This window comes from Nansenia antarctica, assembly GCF_963989245.1.
Source record: "Nansenia antarctica genome assembly, chromosome: 3".
NCBI lineage: Eukaryota > Metazoa > Chordata > Actinopteri > Argentiniformes > Microstomatidae > Nansenia > Nansenia antarctica.
The window spans coordinates 34748389-34771257 of record NC_137688.1 but is presented as its reverse complement, the minus strand read 5'-3'; the positions used below and the strand labels follow the sequence as shown (position 1 = coordinate 34771257).

General features: G+C 46.5%; 2 protein-coding genes across 2 annotated transcripts in view; one reads left to right on the top strand and one right to left on the bottom strand.

Moving 5' to 3' along the window:
• Positions 1–13982, bottom strand: part of recql4 (RecQ helicase-like 4) — a gene marked incomplete at both ends in the record, with an annotated part of 28718 nt that extends 14736 nt beyond the window's left edge. Inside the window, 13 exons of the mRNA XM_080527201.1 lie at positions 6186–6374; positions 7081–7164; positions 7539–7675; positions 7985–8077; positions 8293–8439; positions 9190–9306; positions 9438–9603; positions 10037–10136; positions 10676–10953; positions 11095–11338; positions 11576–11697; positions 12498–12644; positions 13899–13982. Of these exons, the coding sequence (XP_080383327.1) occupies positions 6186–6374; positions 7081–7164; positions 7539–7675; positions 7985–8077; positions 8293–8439; positions 9190–9306; positions 9438–9603; positions 10037–10136; positions 10676–10953; positions 11095–11338; positions 11576–11697; positions 12498–12644; positions 13899–13982 (1908 nt within the window). The remainder of the gene's footprint in view (positions 1–6185; positions 6375–7080; positions 7165–7538; positions 7676–7984; positions 8078–8292; positions 8440–9189; positions 9307–9437; positions 9604–10036; positions 10137–10675; positions 10954–11094; positions 11339–11575; positions 11698–12497; positions 12645–13898) is intronic.
• Positions 13983–14648: 666 nt separating this feature from the next.
• On the top strand, positions 14649–22065 carry hgh1 (HGH1 homolog). Its single transcript, XM_080525301.1, has 7 exons — positions 14649–14658; positions 15121–15762; positions 16318–16418; positions 17151–17249; positions 18506–18597; positions 19515–19637; positions 21374–22065. Exons 2-7 carry the CDS (start codon positions 15194–15196, stop codon positions 21605–21607), a joined length of 1218 nt encoding a protein of 405 aa, XP_080381427.1. The 5' UTR covers positions 14649–14658; positions 15121–15193; the 3' UTR covers positions 21608–22065.
• Positions 22066–22869: the final 804 nt, after the last annotated feature.

Below are 22869 nucleotides of genomic sequence, written 5' to 3'. Positions count from 1 at the left end.
GTTATGGTATTGGAAAGAGGCGAAAGCCACATCTAACTTTAGTATGTAAACAACATGTATGACTGGTGACTGGTGATTGGCAAGGTACAGCTGTTTCCGGAGTCAGCGGAAATCTAGAATATAAGCCCGCTGCAAAGTGTCATTCGGGGCGTGCCTCTCCTCGTTGCTTGCCGTGTGTTGAGAGGCTGCCCAGCGCTGTATGGAATAAATCTATCTTAATTGTCTACTTGAGCAATCTATTAATTATTCACTTAACGGGGAAGGAACAAATCTAGGTCGCCGCCCTCTTCTGAACATTCACCCACTATCAATTGGCGTTTAACGAACAGGATCCTAGATTCAGCGAGACAGGTAAGGCAGATAAACACAGTGTGGTTGTGTGCTTTAACCTGAATTGTTGTTCTAGAGAGAAAAACCTGTAATTTTTTCCTTGAATGAAGGAAAGGGGAATGAATTTGATGAAGGGGGGGCTAATGACTGAATTGGACTAAATATTAAAGTTTGAGTATTGCTGTGTACATAAAGGTCATTTATTCACATATAGGATAATGCGTTATAAAAGGACAGAGCTGCTAGGTGTCACTCTGGAGGTGACATACTGATACTGGATATTGATTAATTCATAGAAGAATTGATTAAACGGAATTGGGCATTCCGTGGGGTTTTATTTTAAGATATTGAGGCATTTGACAGGAAATAAGGTGAACTGCAGAGCACGCTTGAAGTCAACAGAAATACAGTATTATGGTTATCTGTATGGTACAGAAATATGGTATTGTGTCATAGCACAGGATTTGAAACTCAGAAGTAGAATGTTGATTAAGATGGTTAAATGAATAAGGTATTGACACGCAAGCGGTTATGGTATGTAATTTGAAGTATGATTTAAAGAAAGTGTTTATAAGAGGTCTAGTAATGTGGGTATATTCTGTAGAGAAACAGGATAATGAAAGATAAAGATCAGCGGTAATAAGACAGTTGTAGGACGATAAGAATTTGAAAAGATATGGTATTTGTGTTAATGTTACAGCGCAACAGATTTGAGTGACAAGATTGATTTATTGAGACAGGAGAGAACAGATGAGACGTGGATTTAAATGACCTTGATGAAACGCAATACAACAGACTGAATTAAAGTATATAACAAGGAATAAACACGAATTGGGTAACTATAAAGCTCTAACGAGACAATTTAGATAAAAGAATTCCTTTTTACTAACATTGTGTGCAGTGTAATTAATCAAACATGGGTAATCAAAAGTCTAGGACGGCAAATTGTGAGAAACGGATTATTAAGTATAAGTTGGTTAGGGACCTGCCAAGAGGGGAAAGGAAAGCTATTAAGAAACTATTGGAAATTGATCCACACATAATTGATATTCCGATAAAATACACTGATACAGTGACACCAAAAGGATGGATTTTACTTAAATTAGGACCATTCTATGCAGAACCATTTCTAACAAAGATTGCGGAATGGAGTGACGATAATTTCCCAAGTATCGGGAGTTTTGAAAAGAATAAACTAAAGATTATTGACGAATATTTGATATCAAACATAAGCATTTGCGACCCATTATGGGATATTGATTACATGAAAGAAGTCTATCAAGCATGGGTAATAATGTCTAATCAATGGCCTGGTAATATTGTCAGAAAGAAGGAACACAATAGGTCTAACCCTATACCCAAGATAAGGGAGGTACAGATCGTGTCTCCTCCTGTACAGACGGTGCAGGCTGAGCAGGCTGTGAGACGCAGCGTGATCCAGGTGCAAGCGCCACTGCTAACTATAGAGGAGAAAGTCCTGTATAAACCATTAACCATATCTGACGTATCTGCAATCATAGTCGACGCACCCAGACCCTTGATTAACCCAAAAGGATTCATAAATTGGTATAAAACAATGTTGCTACATGGTAATTTGAATGGCACGGATTTAAGATACATTCTGATCACGTTAATGCCAGATGTTGAAATTGATACTTTGATAAATGCTTGTGAAACTTTGAATGAAAATAATGATGGGCCATGTAGAGGAAAAACAATTAATGAACGATTCCCATGGTTTAAAAATGAACACAAGTTGACTCGCATTGAACAATTAACCAAATTTCTAAACGAACATGCCAGCCAAAACCGTGATATCTCACAAATTCTGAACTGTAAACGCAAGCCTAATGAAACAATGTCTGACTTTGTAATCAGATTCCAAAATACCTGGAGAGAAAAGGCGAATTTGGAATTAGAGGACAAACCTAACGCTTTCTTTACAAATATGATTCTAGATGGTATTGGAGACGATGCGAAAAACTTTAAATTATCAACACCAGACATTTTCTCAATGACACCAGCATTGATTGAAAAACGAATAAGGGAATTAGAAGCTTTGGGATTGTTTAATAAGCGACACCAACCACAAGTCTTGGAGCTTGCGCAATACACGGACCTAGAGGGATGGAATGAATACTAAGCATTATGGGTAATGAAGTCGTACGTGAAGCATGTCGAGTGATAGAGTTATAGGGAAATCATTGAGTTAAGTAATAATAATCCTTGTATTGATTAACATATTGTAAACAAATGATAAAGAGTGAAATGAATAACTATTGTATTTTCAGGACAAGCTAAATAGCTTAGCACCAACAGCAAAAGGTGGTAAAGAGACGAGGGGTAAAACACTGCTCCACAACGCTGCACCAGAGACGACACTCGGAACCTACACTATTAATAGAACTGCCCTTGCCAACAAGACGCAGCTCGGTGACACAGAGACACAGACACGCGGAGAACACATAGAAGTGTTAGACATGAAAATGTAGTTGTCTCTTATTGTAATTATCATACAATTCTGCATTGACTCAGCAAACGTAACATTTGAATTTACTTAGTGAACAGAGATAAGACCATGCATTGATGACTAGTTGATGTTCACACAAGCAAAGAGGAATATGTGACATTTGATTGGAAGGTAGTCCCAAACAGACAGAACCAAGAACATTGTGACAACTCTTGCCAATTCTATCTCCTGACAGAACCAAGAAAATGCAGGGAAACTGAGCGACGGACTAAAAACGGGGGCGTTGCTGAGGGCCAATCTAACAGAAGTGGGGGCTGAAATGAAAGTGAACGATTGACGGATGAGAGAAAGGGGAAACCACAAATAATAATTCTCTGTGTAACTGTAAATGAAAATGTTGTTTTTCTGTTTGGAAGCGGAAACATGATAATGACATGACAGACTACAGACTTTGATAAAGCAATTACACATACGAATATGACAGTACTTCACAATCAACAGTGTTAATCGGCCAACAGCTGAATGCACGAGCATTACACATTAAAGCAACATTTATGATAGAAAACCATTCACACTGACTCAAGAATGTCTCTGATAAATCTACTAAAACCAACGGGTGATTGACTGAGAAATATTTGATTATAAGAGAGGGATAGAACATTTAAATGTTCACAGCAAATTTAAACCTTAATGCAAAATAAGCTTATAGTGTACATAGACCAACGGGGAAGTATTCAAGCCATCAGTTATGATTATGATCAGAATTTTTTAACATACGGGTAGAATAGAACCTATCTACCTCATTAAAAGTATGCTTAGTGGAATTGACTCAGATTGCACATTGACAATGAATAAACTAAGTATTGAAGACTGATTTGGATATTAAAGGGACGGTTCACGGGTTTTTACAACACACGTCCTAGTTTGATACCCATGGCATGAACTTCAAATGACAAATCCTTTTGTTTCCTCTAGGAGCATTGATGAAGGACGAGTTAACCATTTTGAGAGAAACTAAATGTCTGTCTACCTGTACTTAACGATTGTGCAATCCCTGTATCTAAAAATGTTTCAGCAGGCAAGTGCATAACTCACTAGATGGGGGGGACCACAGGGAGCCCAACCCACTCTCAACTCTGACGATGAGAACCAAGCAAAGGGGAAAACACGTATTATGACAAACGATTACTGATTCCAGTACCATAATGATGACTATCTCTGCTATTAATAATTATTCTTGATGTTGTTGTGAATTAAGATTGAAACTAGGACAAGAGATACCGGACAGACGATGCGTGCCGAGAGAAACCGTGTGATCCTGGCCTCGTTGTGCATAAGATGGATTGCCACAATTTTATCGGTTCTGTATACGCTCTGGGTGTTAACTAACGAAACAGACTTTACTTTAACTGAAGACTCTGACACTAATCTTGTTCGCATGCGTCGTGACATCCAGGGAGTTAAACCGAATAGCGCACTAGACTCAGTTGCAGGAGTTTGCCAGTTTGTTGACGATTGTTGTACGTATTCACCACAACAGGAGTAAACCTTTAAGATCAGACAATGGGGACATAGAACAATAGGGGAGAGAAAAGTAGGGGGTAAGGATTTAGAGTTTCAATAACACTGTTAAAACATTTGAGCAAGCATCATGATGGTGAATGAAATAATTTCTACTGTGAGTCTCTCAATAACACAGCAACAATACAAGAGGACAACATGGCGAAAGCAGACAACAATGGAAGAATGTTCCACCAGCATCTCAGATAGTGCCTCATTGCGACCGGAAAAGCATGATGGTCCCTCTGTTGAAGATCGACCTAGGATATCGAAGAACCAAGACACCTAAAGAAACTGATTGACGATATCCCTATTTGTTAAAATGTATAATTATGTAACAAACTATGGAAAAACATTTGATTTGACTTAATGATGGAAATGATACCTACTTCATTTGTAATGAGTAGTTAGACATAGCAATGAGAAACCTATTTGGATATTTTCTCCTTTAAACAACAAAGGTTTTTATCCAAAGAAGGTGATTATTAATCAGAGTAGTTAACCACAAAGTGACCTTTTACTCATGCCAAGTCAATTGTGGAATGAGATGTTTGTTCACTTTGTCAGGCCACATGACTGAGGAATTGTATTTGTCTATGGGGAAAGTCCTTTGATGACAATTCCGGGGGAGGAATGCAAGATCTCAGCCATGTGGAAAGAAAGAGAAATAATTAAAGTTACTGTCCATTAGAGGAGAAAAAAAAGAGTGAGCTGATATGATGCGTTTTATGTAGCTATGTGCAAATGCTGGGTGTCTATCGAATATAGCAATACTCATGGTTTGACCTTAAGCATACTTTAAGTGTGTCCACTCTCAGGACATAAACTGGCCACTCTTAGTGAACATGATTTGCTGTAACTGGACCTGAGCCAAATATAGAGACCACAGCTAGTGGGGACCAGTATAGGTTACCAGTGGTCAGCAGGGTGACACGACAGGGACACAGGATGGAGACTTATATGGGTACTGAGGTCAATAGGTCAGTGGACCAGCCCGTTATGGTATTGGAAAGAGGCGAAAGCCACATCTAACTTTAGTATGTAAACAACATGTATGACTGGTGACTGGTGATTGGCAAGGTACAGCTGTTTCCGGAGTCAGCGGAAATCTAGAATATAAGCCCGCTGCAAAGTGTCATTCGGGGCGTGCCTCTCCTCGTTGCTTGCCGTGTGTTGAGAGGCTGCCCAGCGCTGTATGGAATAAATCTATCTTAATTGTCTACTTGAGCAATCTATTAATTATTCACTTAACGGGGAAGGAACAAATCTAGGTCGCCGCCCTCTTCTGAACATTCACCCACTATCACTGTGGTTAAGTTTACATTCAGGTTTAGGGTCAGAGTTAAAGTTAGGGTCAGGGTCAAGGTCAGAGTTAGGGTCAGAGTTAGAGTTAGTGTCAGGGTCAGAGTTAGGGTCAGTGTTAGAGTTAGAGTTAGGGTAATAGTTAGGGTCAGAGTTAGAGTTAGGTCAGTTAGGGTCAGAGTTACGGTCATGGTTAGGGTCAGAGTTAGGGTCAGTGTTAGGGTCAAGGTCAGAGTTAGGGTCATAGTTAGGGTAAGTGTTAGTTAGGGTCATGGTTAGGGTCATAGTTAGGGTCAGAGTTAGGGTCAGAGTCAGAGTTAGAGTTAGGGTTAGGGTTAGGGTCAGAGTTAGGGTCAGGGTCAGAGTTAGGGTCAGGGTCAGTGTTAGTTAGGGTCATGGTTAGGGTCATAGTTAGGGTCAGAGTTAGGGTCAGAGTCAGAGTTAGGGTTAGGGCCAGGGTCAGAGTTAGGGTCAGAGTTAGGGTCAGGGTTAGGGTCAGGGTCAGAGTTAGGGTCAGGGTCACCTTGCAGAGGCGCAGGTAGCAGGGTCTGAAGTTGTGGGACCACTCAGAGACGCAGTGGGCCTCGTCAATGCAGGCGAACGCCACCGGGGGCAGCTGGTCCACAGGGGGCAGGCACCCCCCCCCAGAGTGGCCCCCTCCCACCAGCGCCTCTGGAGACAGCAGCAGCACGTGCACCTGGCCCGCCTTCACCTACACACAGTGATGGAGAGACAGACAGGTCAGATGAGAGAGAGACAGACAGGTCAGATGGAGAGAAACAGACAGGTCAACTGAAGAGAGACAAACAGGTCAGATGGAGAGAGACAGACAGGTCAGACAGAGAGAGACAGACAGGTCAGATGGAGAGAGACAGACAGGTCAGATGGAGAGACAGACAGGTCAACTGAAGAGAGACAGACAGGTAAGACAGAGAGAGACAGACAGGTCAGACAGAGAGAGAGAGACAAACAGGTCAGATGAGAGACAGACAGGTCAGATGGAGAGAGATAAACAGGTCAGATGGAGAGAGACAGACAGGTCAGACAGAGAGAGACAAACAGGTCACATGTAGAGAGACAGGTCAACTGAAGAGAGACAGACAGGTCAGATGGAGAGAGATAAACAGGTCAGATGGAGAGAGACAGACAGGTCAGACAGAGAGAGACAAACAGGTCACATGTAGAGAGACAGGTCAACTGAAGAGAGACAGACAGGTCAGATGGAGAGAGACAAACAGGTCAGATGGAGAGAGACAAACAGGTCACATGTAGAGAGACAGGTCAACTGAAGAGAGACAGACAGGTCAGATGGAGAGAGACAAACAGGTCAGATGGAGAGAGACAGACAGGTCAGATGGAGAGAGACAGACAGGTCAGACGGAGAGACAGACAGGTCAGACGGAGAGACAGACAGGTACCTTCTCTATGGCCGCCTCTCTCTGCTTCTTGGACATGTTGGAGTGGATACAGGCTGCCTTCAGGTTGGCAGGGAGGCCAGACAGCTACACACACACACACACACACACACGATTTTGTATGAAACAATGCCTGATAAGAGACCAGAGGAGAGAGACCAGAGGAGAGAGACCAGAGGAGAGACCAGAGGAGAGACCAGAGGAGAGAGACCAGGGGAGAGACCAGAGGAGAGACCAGAGGAGAGAGACCAGGGGAGAGAGACGAGAGGAGAGACCAGGGGAGAGAGACCAGGGGAGAGACCAGGAGAGAGACCAGGGGAGAGACCAGGGGAGAGAGATGAGAGGAGAGAGACCAGGGGAGAGAGACCAGAGGAGAGAACAGGAGAGACCAGAGGAGAGAGACCAGGGGAGAGAGACGAGAGGAGAGAGACCAGGGGAGAGAGACCAGCGGAGAGGGTTACCTGGTCATCCATCAGAGAGACCAGAGGAGAGATCACCAGGGCGATGCTGTTGGACCTCTGGGCGTAGAGGAACGCTGGCAGCTGGTAGATCAACGACTTCCCCATCCCAGTAGACAAGACTACCAGAGTAGACAGGCCTGCACCACACCACACCACACACACAGGTTAACACTTCCATTATCAGTAGGGTAGAGTAGAGTACAGGTAGGAGAAGCAGAGAGGAGAGGGGAGGAGGAGAGAAGAGGAGAGGGGAGGAGGAGAGGAGAGGAGGAGAGGAGAGGGGAGGAGGAGAGAAGAGGAGAGGGGAGGAGGAGAGGGGAGGAGGAGAGGAGAAAGGAGGAGGAGAAGAGTAGAGGAGGAGACAGGAGGAAGACAAGAGGAGAGGGGAGGGGAGGGGAGGAGAGGAGGAGGAGGAGAGGAGAGGAGAGGAGAGGAGACGAGGATACCTGTCAGTATTCTCATGATGGCCTCTTCCTGTCCTGGTCTGAAGTTCTTGTAGCCAAAGTCCCTGAGAGCCTTCAACACCTCCGGGGTCGCAGCTGTAGGGGTCAGAGGTCAGACAGGGGTCAGGGGTCAGACAGCAGACAGACGTCAGACAGGGGTCTGGAGTCTGAAGTCAGTCAGACGGACAGACGTCAGTCAGGGGACAGGGTCAGGGGTCAGACAGTACACATAGCAGCCAGTAGGGGTCAGAGGTCAGACAGGGGTCAGACAGTACACACAGCAGCCAGTAGGGGTTAGGGTCAGAGGTCACCTGGCACGTGGCCGTCCAGCCCCAGGCTGTAGAGAGGCTCCATGGGGGGGGGAGGGGTGGGGGCCTCGTAGTCTGGACGAATCACGTTCAGCAGGACCTCAGCATCATCCTGCTGCTCCTCCCCCTGCTGCTGAACACTGCGGGGCGCTGCACACACACACACACACACACACACACACACACACACACACACACACACACACACACACACACACACACACACACAATCAATACAAGTCCCACTATGACATAGCTGCGAGGCTCCCTGCTGCAGGATCACTCAGGGGCTGTGTGTTTGTGTTAGGGCTGCCACGATTAGTCTCCTAGTCACGACGACGTCGATTACCAAAATCGTCGCCAACATATGTCATCGCATGTTTTTTTGGAGCTGAAAAAAGCGATAAGCATTCGTTTTTCTTCCCTGAAGCTGCCACTGGCTAGCATCTCCCAGTGTCTTTGATGTACATGCGCAGTGTCGGTCATCCAGGGCAAAGTGACATCCCCGGAAAAACAAACGGAGAAATGTTTTCCCGTCCTCGTACGTCTAAAGTGTGGGAGCATTTCAACCACAACGTTGAAAAAAAGAATGTGAAATGTAAAATTTGCAAAGCTGAACTCGCTTATCATGGCAGCACGTCTATGATGCGCGAGCATCTCAAAAGGAAGCACGTTGTGAATGAATAGTCCACACAGGAGAGAAACAATTTCTTTGCTCAGTCTCCTGCACTTTTCTTTGTTATATTTGATTGAGACCAAACCTTTTCTCTAACAAACATTTCTTTTTGTGGATAATTGCTCTTTTTTAGTTGCCTTAGTGCCTACCTCATTTTATTTTGCAGCACTATTCAATACATTTAAAATGTATGTTTGATGCCAGGTATGATGATGATGTCATACCTGGGGGCGTGGCCCGCAGTGTCCCAGTTGCCCTGGCAACGTCCTCCAGCGTGGGCAGCTCAAGCTCCTCCTCCTCCTCCAACGCAGACGCCTCCGCTGTGCTGGGTGGGACCGCAGCTGCAGATCCTAACCCCCCCCCCACAACACACAGGTGAGATGGCAAGACTATGCTAAGCTAGCTAACCGAGCAGCAAATCTACAGGTAGGTCCAGGGAGGTCATGTCATGTGGTCATGTCATGTGACTGACCTTGGCCCCGGCAGTCTCGTGCCCAGTGTCCCGTCCCGCCACACTTAAAGCAGCTGTCGCCTTGGCGATTGAACCCGCCTCTGAATCCGCCTCCAAACCCCCCCCTGCCTCGCCCGAACCCGCCTCCGAACCTCTCGCCCTTCAACTGGAACTTCTGGTCGTACATCTGAAACAGAGAGAAAACTACCTCTGTCAGAGACAGTATCACTACCTCAGTGCTGCCCCCCTCAGATCAGACAGTATCACTACCTTAGTGCTGCCCCCCTCAGATCAGACAGTATCACTACCTCAGTGCTGCCCCCCTCAGGTCAGACAGTATCACTACCTCAGTGCTGCCCCCCTCAGGTCAGACAGTATCACTACCTCAGTGCTGCCCCCCTCAGGTCAGACAGTATCACTACCTCAGTGCTGCCCCCCTCAGGTCAGACAGTATCACTACCCCAGTGCTGCCCCCGTCAGGTCAGAGACAGTATCACTACCTCAGTGCTGCCCCCCTCAGGTCAGAGACAGTATTACTACCTCGGTGCTGCCCCCCTCAGGTCAGAGACAGTATTACTACCTCAGTGCTGCCCCCCTCAGGTCAGAGACAGTATTACTACCTGTTTCCTGAGTGCTGCCCCCCTCAGAGCGTAGCCTTTCACGTGAGACTTCTTCTTCAGGTTGATCTTCACAAAGTTGCCGTCTGAGGTGTTTCGGGCTCTGAGACACGCACGCACGCACGCACACACACACACACACACACACACACACACACACACACACATCAAAGCTGCCAGTTAGGATTAGAGGTTAGAGGTTAGAGGTCAGAGGTCAGAGGTCAGATTAGGGTTAGAGGTCAGTTAGAGGTCGTCCAGACATAATGAGAGTTCTCCTCACTAAAGAGGCAGGGCGTCACTTTGAGATGTGAACTCAGATGTTTTTAGAGATAGTGTCTACAATACAATAGAATTCAACTTAGCAAGGTTTGACAGGGTCGCCGTCTCTGGTGTGTGTGTGTGTGTGTGTGTGTGTGTGTGTGTGTTTACCGGGGTGCAACAGTGTTCCTGGTCTGACTCCTGGCAGCTCTGATTTCCTCCTCGTCCTCTCCTAGAAGGTTCTCCGCTGGACCCCTCCTCCCTTCCGTCCCTCCCTCCTTCTCTGTGACATCACCTGCCTTCCCCCTCTCCTCCCTCCCTCCCTCCTTCTCTGTGACATCACCAGCCTTCCTCCTCCTCTTCCTCCCTGGACTCCCTGAAGGCTCTGCCTTCCTGGCGGTCCTCTTCTTCTTTTTTTTCGTTCCTTCCTCTCCTTCGGGAGTCTCTCCATCCGTGTCCGGGTCCCTCTGTCTCTTCTTCTTCCTCTTTGCTCCTTTCTTCTCCGGCCCAGCCCTGCCACCTTCAAGCTCCCCCCCTCCCTCCCCCTCTGCCCTGCCACCTTCAGGCTCCCCACCTCCCTCCTCCCCTGCCCTGCTCTTCCTGGCCCTCCCTCTGGGCTTTTTGGCAGCGTTGCCGATGACGACTGCGTCCTCCGAGACTTCCTGTCCTCCGAGACGCTCTTTGGTTTCCCCATCCTCTCCTCCGCTGTCATCCTTCCTTCCCCTCCCCCTCCTCCTCTTCCCCCTGTCTTTCTTTTCACTCTCTCCTCCAGAGTCAGGTTTGGGAGCTGCAGACGTTAGGACTCCCTGGGCCTGGTCAGCTGTCTGGGGCGTGGGCGTCGCCGTGGGCGTGGGCGTGGCCGGGGGAGGGGGAGGGGGAGGAGGCTGGTTCCCCACCACAGGCCTCTCGCTGGCCTCCACCTCCCCAAACACCTGGCACCTCTCCAGCCAGCGGCTGTCCACCGAAGAGAGCCTCTGGGTCAGGACGCTGCGACGCTGCTGCGCCCTGCCGCCCCCGGAGGACAGCCCCGCTGCTGGGGACCAGAGGCTGGTGGGGGGGGGGGAGGCTGGTCTGGAGGGGGTTGAGGCTGGTCTGGAGGGGGTTGAGGCTGGTCTGGAGGTGGGGGAGGCTGGTCTGGAGGGGGGTGAGGCTGGTCTGGAGGGGGGGGAGGCTGGGAGGGTCTGGAAGGGCTCCAGGGGCTCCGCAGGCTGCAAAGGTGAAGCCAGGGGGAAGGGAGAAGGGTAGGCAGGCCTGGGCAGGGGGGAGGGGGAGGGGTGGGCAGGCCTGGGCAGGGGGAAGGGAGAAGGGTGGGCAGGCCTGGGCAGGGGGGAGGGGGAGGGGGAGGTGGTCTGACTCAGAGTGTTTCTACGAGCAGTGAAGGACTTCTTCAGACTGACAGGTCTCTCCTAGAGAGTGCAGGACAGAGGACAGACAGGTCACATGGTCATTGACTGCAGGACAGAGGACAGACAGGTCACATGGTCATTGACTGCAGGGTTCTCTCTTTAGGACAATAATGCAACACAGCACCACCTCCTGGGGAGACGTTGTACTGCATCAAGACAATAATCATCACAGTCTAGTGTAGTTTACATATAGCAATAACAATAATATCATCTTGTCAAATTAAGCTATATTACAAATAATGACTTAAGACACGTTAAAGCTCATGATTAATCTGGAAACGTTAACACGTTTGATTGATTCGAGCGATTGACAGCACTAGACTTATCAGGTTTTCTGGACATATCAAATGGTGTTCTTGGTCTGGTTCTTTTTACATAAACAATATTGGATTAATAATTGTAACCTGCATCTATATTGTTTTTCTTGATTGTGTTTTATTATGTTGTAAATGTGTATTATGTATTGTTGTAAACTGTGCGTATGCAGGGAGTTCTGCTAATGGGACTCCATGCTAAAATAAAGATTACATTTCACGCCGCTTTCCTAAAACATATTTCCATTGCAGCTATTCACATGAAATTTAGACCAGACATTCGTATTAACTCCATAAAAAGACACAGCGAAAGAAATTGTAACATTCCAATCCGTAAAAAAAAAGCTATGCAATGTCTGGTATACATTTCATGTGAATAGCTGCAATGGAAATATGTTGAATATGATTTCTTTTGAGCAGTGTATTTCTAAGACCTAATTTGTTAGGATGGTGTCTAGCAGGGTTAGGGTTGGGGTTAGGTCCTACCTTCGTCAGAGTCCCCATGTTGACCTTCAGCTTCATGGCATAGAACTGAGCCGAAGCCTGGAGGGACTCTCTGTCCTGGGGGGTCAGGCTGGGGGGGGCCACGGAGAGGCTGCTACGGTTCAGATGAGCCCCCCAGCAGTCAGACTCCTAGGGAAGAGAGGGGGGAAGGGATCAAGACAGATAGTCTGTAGTATTGTATGACATTTATACCAACAGAACAGCATGACTAGCTTTACCTTCTCTGGTGGAGAGGTTAGGGTCTACAGTTAGGGTTAGGGTCTAGAGTTAGGGTCTAGAATTAGAGTTAGAGTTAGGGTCTAGAGTTAGGGTCTAGAGTTAGGGTTAAGGTTAGGGTCTAGAGTTAGGGTCTAGAATTAAGAGTTAGGGTCTAGTATTGGGGTCTAGAGTTAGGGTTAGGGTCTAGAGTTAGGGTCTAGAGTTAAGGTTAGGGTAAAGGTCAGGGTCAAAGGTTAGCTACCTTCTCTGCCCGCTGGGGCTCTGAAGGTCTGTCACCTCTCCCCTCCTTCAGGGTTAGGGTCTTCAGGTCTCTGTACTCTTTATACAGCTCTACACACACACACACACACACACACACCAAAACAATTTGTACTTGCCTTGTTTCATGAAGCATTTATAATTAACAGGCGGGCTGTAGGGCAGGCTGGTGGAGGCAGAAGTCGGAGGACGGGCTCATTGTAAAGCATGGATTACAATGAGCCCGTCCTCCGATTTCTACCTCCACCAGCCTCCGCTGGTTGTACGTACTTCTGGTGTCCTCTGAGGCTCCGTCAATGTCCTCCTGGAGAAGAGACAGACAGACAGAGACAGACAGACAGACAGACAGACAGACAGACAGACAGACAGAGAGAGACAGACAGACAGACAGAGACAGACAGACAGACAGAAAGAGACAGACAGGCAGAGAGAGACAGACAGCCAGACAGAGAGAGACAGACAGACAGACAGACAAATCATTTATAAAACTTTGAACTGGCATAAAAAGGTTGCGTACATAAAAAAGCAAGAACGTTTACGCACACAAATATTCTGATTTAGAACACAGTGCACACACGTCCCATGCACTTTTGCCTCACAATCAACTTTTGCACATGTGAGCAAGCATCTTGTCCCACCCTTTTAACACCCATAGTTGTCTAGAAATGGTTAGTAGAGGGCAGCAGTAATAATAATAATAATACAATCAGATATGGTAGAGGTAGCAGTAGTAATAATAATGCTAATACTACTAATAATAAAATCAGATATGGTAGAGTAGCAACAGAAACACAACAATAGTAGAGTGGGAAGATAAATAGCAATAGTGGTATGTAATATGCGTGTGTGTGTGTGTGTGTGTGTGTGTGTGTGTGTGTGTGTGTGTGTGTGTGTGTGTGTTCAGACCTTGCTGGGTCTCCTGTGATGCTGCTGAAGGAACGAGTGCTCCCAGCTCTTCAAATGAAGCTTCACCTCGTTGTACCGATCCATCTCTCCTCCTGACCCTGACCCCTGACACATATACAATATCACGCAGGTTATTGAAGAGACACATACACAATATCAGACAGTTTATTGATGAGGCACATATACAATATCACAGAGCACCCCACAAGCCTTGCCGTTTCAGAGATGCTCTGACGCAGTCGTCCAGCCATAATATTTGGCCCTTGTCAAAGTCGCAGGTTATTGATGAGGCGCGCACACATATATTAACTAATAGATCCATCAAGCCATCTGTGAGATCTGCGTTATGAACTGCGGTGGTCAAACTTCATAAACACCGCGTCTCTTCTTCGGCAGATAAACAGATAGTCAGCTGTTACTTACGTGACTGCTGGCGGTAAAACCGGGTCCCCAATTCTGTTTTCAAAGTGTTTTATTCGTCATTTCACAGCAGAGAGAAGCGACAGTAACTCACACTGTTCACACGGTAGTAGTCAGAGTTTTAGCGCGCTGGGGAAAATGACATACACGATTCGACCAATAGCAGCTCTAGTCCGGTAAAAGAAACCAATTAGAAGTAAGCATTGTTTCTAAGGGCGGAGCTCTTGCTATTACCTGTAATCCGATTGGACTGACGACATGTCATTTCAATAATACGGAAGTACGTGTTTTGTCTATTTTGTAACTACGTGCTCGTGCTCCCAGCAAAGCGTGTGACTGGGTGAGTCTCCATTATAAACATGTTGTTATCTAGTAAAACTGTTATTACACAAATCTTGTTATCTAGTAAAACTGTCATTACAAACATGTTATATAATAATAACTGTCGAGTCCCTGGAATGCAAAGTCGTTGCCTAGTCTTTCTGTGGCTAGCTTAGTTGACGGCTGGGACACATGCTGTGATGCGTGTGTGAAAACGATCTGTTCATTATTGACATCATACCAGGGGGGTATTCAATCAACATCGCTAAAGGAAAATCCAGGCTTTTAAAAAAAAAATATATATATATATATATATATATAAATCTCACGAGATTTACAAAATAAGCCTGGATATTTTTTTGAGAACTCTCGCGGGATTTATCAGAATAAGCTTGGATTTTCCTTTAGCGACGTTGATGGAATACCCCCCAGCAACATACACAACAAACAGTTTCAACCTCACCTCTCTCTGTTGCTCCAGGTGTCATAGCCCCGGCCCTTTCCTGCCAACCTTCCTATCAGAAGTTTTTTACAGAGACAGTTGCCGCTCCAACATGCTGAGTGAGGCGGAGACGGAGGAGCTGCTGTCCTTCATGACCCCCGGCACGCGACCAGACGTCAAAGGTCACGCCACCGCGCACCTCCTGGGCCTGTCAGGTGACCCCACCGGGCGGCGCTACCTCCGCACCCAGCCCCCCCTCCTCTGTGCCCTGCTCCTCCTGACCTCCGACCCCTCCATCGCCGTGGCCAGGGACTGCTACCACACCCTCGTCAACCTGTCGGCTGACCCCACGCTCCACCAGCCTCTGGTCCACGACGCCGCAGTCCTACCCAAGCTGCTCCGGAACCTCCTGGACCCAGAGTTCCTGTTCTCGGACCAGATCAGCACCATCCTCACCAACCTGTCCCGGCACCTGAAGACCTGCAAGGACGTGCTCCAGGCCCTGCAGGACCAGACCCAGACCCAGGAGACCCAGGAGCCCAGCATGGGTCTGGCCAAGCTGGTGGAGATCTTCTGTACGGAGGGCTACAACCAGAAGGCGTCACTCCACTACCTGGGCCCCCTCCTGTCCAACCTCACCCAGCTCCCAGAGGCCCGGCGCTTCATACTGGACCAGAACAGGTCAGCTCACCACAGAGGAACCCGGACAGTCCGCTTTATACCAATACAATGTGTACCAATGTGTACATTTTAAAGATCAAAATTACTTTTTCTAAATTGTATACTTTATGTAATTTGTACGGAGCCCCCCTGGGGTCACATGGTAGAAAAAAAATATTTGATGTGTGAATCCGTTCCCTCGGTTTTGTAATTCATTCACTCGGTTTAGTAATCCGTTCCCTCAGTTTAGTAATTCGTTAGGGTTAGGGTTATGGTTAGGGTTAGGGTTAGGCCCTACGAGCCAGAACGATCGCAAGGATTCTAACCCTAACCCTAACCCTAGCTCCGTAAATTTGTCTTTATTTCTGGAAAAATAAGAGAAAATATTGTGATACCCATCACTGTTGCTAGATGAACCCAGATCAGCTCCATCAGCCAGAGAGCTTCTCTCTTCACACAGTGGACCAATCAGATCCCTCAGACATCATCATGGTCACACCATACGGATGTTAACAGACTTAATATAGGCTGAAGTGTGTGTGTGTGTGTGTGTGTGTGTGTGTGTGTGTGCTCCAGGTGTGTGGTGCAGAGGCTCCTCCCCTACACGCAGTACGAGGCGTCTACAATCAGACGAGGTGGCGTCGTGGGAACGCTCCGAAACTGCTGCTTCGACCACAGTAAGAACCTGACCCCTAACTCTAACTGACTACAACCCCTACCATACAGGAACTACAACTCCCATCAAACAGGAACTACAACCCCCACCAACACAGTAAGAACCTGACCCTAACCCCCATCAACACAGTACAACTTAGGGATGTAATGATGTATCGCGAGACAGTTCATTATTGATACAAATATGTATGTGACGATTCAAATCGGTGAGATCGCGATACTCTTTTCAAACAGCAGAGGGCATCGTAATCGTAAAAAGAAAAGGAAATATGCATTCATCGCATAATTTGTGTTTTGCAGTTAGTCATGGACAAAAATATTGGCACCCCTGCACTTCTGTCAGATAATGCACCACCACCAAAATGTTTGCAATTACAAATGCTTTGGTATTCACATGTTTGTTTGTTTTTCACAAAAAAGCAGAGAAACCAGTATACACATACAGTATTTTGTAGTTTTTGCCTGAGAAATAAATACAGTACAATACAGTAAAATACTTTCAGTCATAATTTGTCTGCAGTCTAATTTAGTAAAAAAAAAAGAAGAGAAAATTGTATCGTGAACCGTGAGTTGAGTGTATAGTTACATCCCTAGTTAAGAATACAACCTCCACCAATACAGGAAGTACAACTCCCACCAATCCAGTACTAGATAGACAATAAGGAACTACAACCCCCATAACCCCCCAGAGTTGTGAGTTCCTAATATGGGTGTTTGTCTCTGACTTCCCTCAGCTCATCATGAGTGGTTGCTAAGCGACGCAGTGGATATCCTCCCCTTCCTGTTGCTGCCGCTGGCTGGACCTGAGGAGCTGACGGAGGCGGAGAACGAAGGTATACAACCCCTCTGACCTCTGACCCCTAACAACTTGACCCAATCCACTCCTTGGCCCTACCACTTAGCCCTACCCCTCCGTTTTGCGCGTTCACATGTAGGGGTAGGGTGTCCCAATTCTTGTTGGCATGTAGGGGTAGGGCCAAGTGGTAGGGCTACATGGCCCTCCAAACTAAGTTTTTTCAGAGGCGCACTCCAAACCGAGTGTTGAAATCTCCAGAATACCTTGCGAATCTTCGGCAAAATAGTGGCGGACCGCACAATTTGTCTTTGTTAATAAAGATTTTACAATTATGAGAACTATCGCGTTATCTTAGTTTAATGTCATTTCAGCGTATTAGGCCTTTTCTTTATAACAACCATAACGAAAAAATATGTATGCCGATGTCTCTAGCTAGCTAGCTAACGTTACAACAATGTTTTAAGGCTGACTTTGATGGCATATGACGGACGAAATTTAAGTTTAAATAGACCAACAGCGAAGTTACCACTCCTCTAATATCAGTGCAGACTGGTAGGGTAGGAGCCTGGGTTGCTAACTTCAGAGCACCGCTATTCTGTCATGAATACATCTGTATAGACCATGCTGTACATAGCTACTCTAACTACCGTAGTTGCCACACTATTTCCTCTTCTGGTTAGATGCTAAACTGCATTTTGTTGTCTGGTACTCTGCAATGACAATAAAAAGTTGAATCTAATCTAATGAACTGGCCTGGTAATGAAGCATTGTTCTTTTTTATTTGATGACTTGTTTGATCGATTGATAGCGTGAAATGTATAAGTTGTGAACGAATCATAAGCGTCCATGCATTTCTATGATACTACTGATGACGTATCAGAGTCTTGAAGGGTTGTCCCATTTCATAGGGGAAGATTTCAACCACTACCCCTTGTGGCTCTGTTCCGAGGGGCAAGCTGAAAAGCGAGTGGCACTCGAAAACGAGGGGTAGGGGTAAAAATTAGAAATGGGATTGGGCCCCTGACCCCTATCTCTCTCTCTCTCTCTTTCCCTCCCTCCCTCCATCCATCCCTCCCCTCCATCCCTCCCCTCTCTCTCTTCCTCCCTCCCCCTTCATCCCTCTCTCTCTTCCTCCCATCCCCTATCCATCCCTCCCTCCCTCCCTCCCCTCCATCCCTCCCCTCCCTCTCTCTCTTCCTCCCTCCCTCCCTCCCCCCATCCATCCCTCCCCTCCCTCTCTCTCCTTCCCTCCCCTCCCTCTCTCTCCTTCCCTCCCTCCCTCTCTCCCTCCAGGGTTGCCAGTGGATGTTCAGTACCTCCCAGAGGACAAGAAGAGAGAGGAGGATCCTGACATCAGGAAGATGTTGGTGGAAACCCTGATACTGGTATAACAACTAACTGGTCCTACTGGTGATACTGGTATAACAGCTAACTAGTCCTACTGTTCATACTGGTATAACAGCTAACTGGTCCTACTGGTCATACTGCTAGTTATAACAACTAACTGGTCATACTGGTAGTTCTAACAGCTAACTAGTCCTACTGGTCATACTGGTAGTTCTAACAGCTAACTAGTCCTACTGGTAGTTCTAACAGCTAACTAGTCCTACTGTTCATATTGGTGTTGAGGGTCAGAGGGGTAGAGATTTGGTCGAGGGAGAACAGTAAGGGCCCTAGGACGGAGCCCTGGGGGACCCCAGTGGTGAGGGCTCGTGGGGAGGATGTGACCAGGATGTGACCAGTTTGGAATCTCATCAGGAGAGGAGAGGGGTGAGAGAGCTGATCAGCCAGAGACCGAGTGTAGCGCAGAGGAGAGGAGAGGGGTGAGAGAGCCGATCAGCCAGAGACCGAGTGTAGCGCAGAGGAATATCATCAGGAGAGGAGAGGGGTGAGAGAGCTGATCAGCCAGAGACCGAGTGTAGCGCAGAGGAATATCATCAGGAGAGGAGAGGGGTGAGAGAGCTGATCAGCCAGAGACCGAGTGTAGCGCAGAGGAATATCATCAGGAGAGGAGAGGGGTGAGAGAGCTGATCAGCCAGAGACCGAGTGTAGCGCAGAGGGTTTGGGAGGAGTGGTAGCAATGTTGGCGAGAGGTAGAGAAAAAAGAGCTGCAAATGTCATCAGGCTTCTTTTCAAAGTAGGTGACAAGGAGGGGGAGGAGGAGGAGGTGGCTTGAGGAGCGTGGAAAATGTAAAATGTAAAATGTGGAGAACAATTTCCTTGGGTTAGAGGCAGAGGACTGGATTTTTGCCTGGTAGTGTGTACATTAACCCCCCCGCTCCCCGCTCCCCACTCCCCGCAGCTGACTGCCACCAAGCCGGGCCGCCAGACGCTGCAGGGGAAGAACACCTACCCCATCATCAGAGAGCTGCACCGCTGGGAGACGGACCCTGACGTGGATAACGCCTGTGAGAAGCTGGTACAGGTAATACATTCACACACACACCAGGGTTTCCGTTAACCGGTAATTACCGGTCTTTGTCCGATAAAATCTGTTGAAGTCCGACATATTTAAACCTCTTCGGTCATATTGTCCGTTGAAAACCGCTAAACCCAGTAGCCCATTCGGCGGTAACCCGCCCCATCTGGCAACCCTGTCTCTCAACGGCGCGAGTAGTTTAGTCAGTTAATTTAGTTTGATCTAGTCTAAATAAAACCACTGCAGTGACCGGAGTCAAGGTTACTGTTCTGCGTGTTTTGGATGTGCTAGAGCACAGTGAATGACCACCGAGGGCCGTGAGATGCGGCTAGTAAAGGACGCTAGCCATCTCAACCCCGTTCATTGATTGAGCCTGCCGTGCCCGTTCCAGCCCTGAGTCGGGAGAAGTACTACGGGAGTAGTGCGCTAATATCAACAACCTGGGCTCCTGGTACCATTAGATTAGGATTGATTAGATTAGGTTGACAATACCACACTACATTTGAGTTTAGGGATATCAATGTTATATATTTGTGTATGTTTTATCTTTATGTATTAAATGTTATAATTGTTCCACATTTGAGACCTGTCTTCCCCCCACTCAGTTATTCAGTCGGTGTCCATCATTTAAGTTCAATTTAGTCTATCTATAGTGTTAGAGTTTAATTTGTGCCACTAAGTTGAAATAGTCCACGGGTGTGTATCCCCCCGATACATCCTCCTCATTCTCATACGTCCGAGTAAGTATGATTTGACAGGCAGCTAGACTTAATGCCTTCCCAATCAGCGAGACGTGGTTATAGAATTGACATTGTTTTATTGATAAAAAGGGTAAAACTGGAAAGAGAATATAAAAAACTTACATTACTGTCGTGAAACTATTTAACACACTTCAGTTAACGTAATGTGGAGTCCGTTCATTGATCGATCGATGCAGTCCGTTCAAATAGCCATCAAAAGCTAAACTAGGCATACTTAAAATTACCAATTACATACTCAAATCCCATTAATGCAATTGAAATAAACATCTTAAAGTAGCCTACAGTCGTAATTCAAAGTAGCAAAGGTGACTAGGCTGCCCAGTGTGGCGCGCGTGCAGCCCTGGACATATTATGCCATAGTAGCGCATGCGAATCATGAAAGCCTATAGTTCGCGATCTAATCGTATCGGATGAGAATTTAAATAGACATTAAATGGCATAGGCCTATATAGGCTACACAACAGCTAATCACCGCGACAAACACCTATATTATATTCTAATATGATGACCGGAATTTCTCCCGTTTGTCCGACACATTGAAATCTTCCCTGACACGTTGACCGGCACCAAATTTTTCTAACGGAAACCCTGACACACACACACACACACACACACACACACACACACACACACACACACACACACACATACACACATACACATACACATACACATACACAAACATACACATACACACACAAACATACACATACACACACATACACACACACACACACAAACATACACATACACACACACACACACAAACATACACACACACACACACTCATACATACATACACACACACATACACACACACACTCACTCATGCATACACACACACACATGCACGTGCGCGCGCACACACACACTCACTCACTCACTCACATACATACACGCACACGCATGCACACAATCACACTCTCTCACACCCTCTCACACTCGTAATGTGTGTGTGTGTGTGTGTGTGTGTGTGTCAGGCTCTGATCGGGGATGAGCCAGAGGCGGGGATGGAGAACCTGATGGATGTGAAGATCCCAGAGGATGTGGAGGAGAAGCTGAAAGACATGGACGCTAAGGAACAGGAGGAGCTGGAGAGAGAGAGGGAGAGGCTGATCAAACAGGAAGTGGAGGGGAAACAGGAGGAGCAGAAACAGGAGGAGCAGAAACGGTGTTCAGACGGTCTGGGCAACAACTGGGCAACAACTGCATAACTAACTATGATGTATGACTGGATGATATATATGATATCTGATCTGACTGTATAATATATGATTTCTGATCTGACTGTATGATATATATGATTTCTGATCTGACTGTATGATATATATGATTTCTGACTGAAGGATATATATGATTTCTGACTGGAGGATATGATATCTGACTGTATGATATACACTCACATAACACTTTATTAGGAACACCTGTACACCTTCTCATTCATGGAGGTGGTGTAACGGTGTGGGGAATGTTTTCTTGACACACTTTGGCCTGTTAATACCAATCAATCATCGCTTGAATGCCACAGCCTGTTTGAGTATTGTTGCTGACTATGTGCATCCCTTCATGGCCACAATTTACCCATCTTCTAATGGCTACTTCCAGCATGATAATGCACCATGTTACAAAGCAAAATCATCTCAAACTGGTTTCATGAACAGTTCATGACAATGAGAATTGAGGCTGTTTTGAGAGCAAAGGGAGGCCCTACCCAGTATTAGTATAGTGTTCCTAATAAAGTGTTCATTTAGTGTATATGATATTATTATTTTTATTTTTTTCAGAGTGGGGCAGTCCCACTCATATTTTTCATTTTATTTGACAGAGATAGTGAAGGCAGACAGGAAAGTAAGGAGATGGGCCGGATTCGAACTAATGCCGACATGGGCATATGTGTGCACTGTAGACCACGGTGCTGGACCACCCCAGACCACATGTATATGATATCTGACTATGATATGTGACACAGCCTGGTGAAAAGGTCTGTTTGTCGGTAATTCTCAAGTCGTGCAAATGAACAAAACTATTTTTCCATTTTATTTTCATATTACGAAAGTTTAAGTGTTGAAGAGCCTGCCCTCTCCAAGACTCCTCCATCACAGTAGAGAACTCTACAGTGACCTCCTCCCAGACAGCCAAGAACCTTGGGGTGATCCTCAACAACCACTTATCCTGTGCGGCGAACGTCACAGCGACAGCACACTCACCAGAGAAGCAACTTAACTCGTGGTCCAGACAGTGGTCATCTCCTGCCTTGATTACTGCGACTAGGGATGGGAATTGATAAGATGTTGTTGATACCTATTACATTATCGATTCCTGATACATTTTCTGTGTGGAAAGAAAGTAGGCCTACGCAGGTTTTCAGCATCAACACAGCTGTTTTATTATCTCGAGTCCCTGAACACAGTGTATATCATCTGAACATAACATTTTAACATACATTTAAAAATTAAATAGGCCTAATGGAAAATAA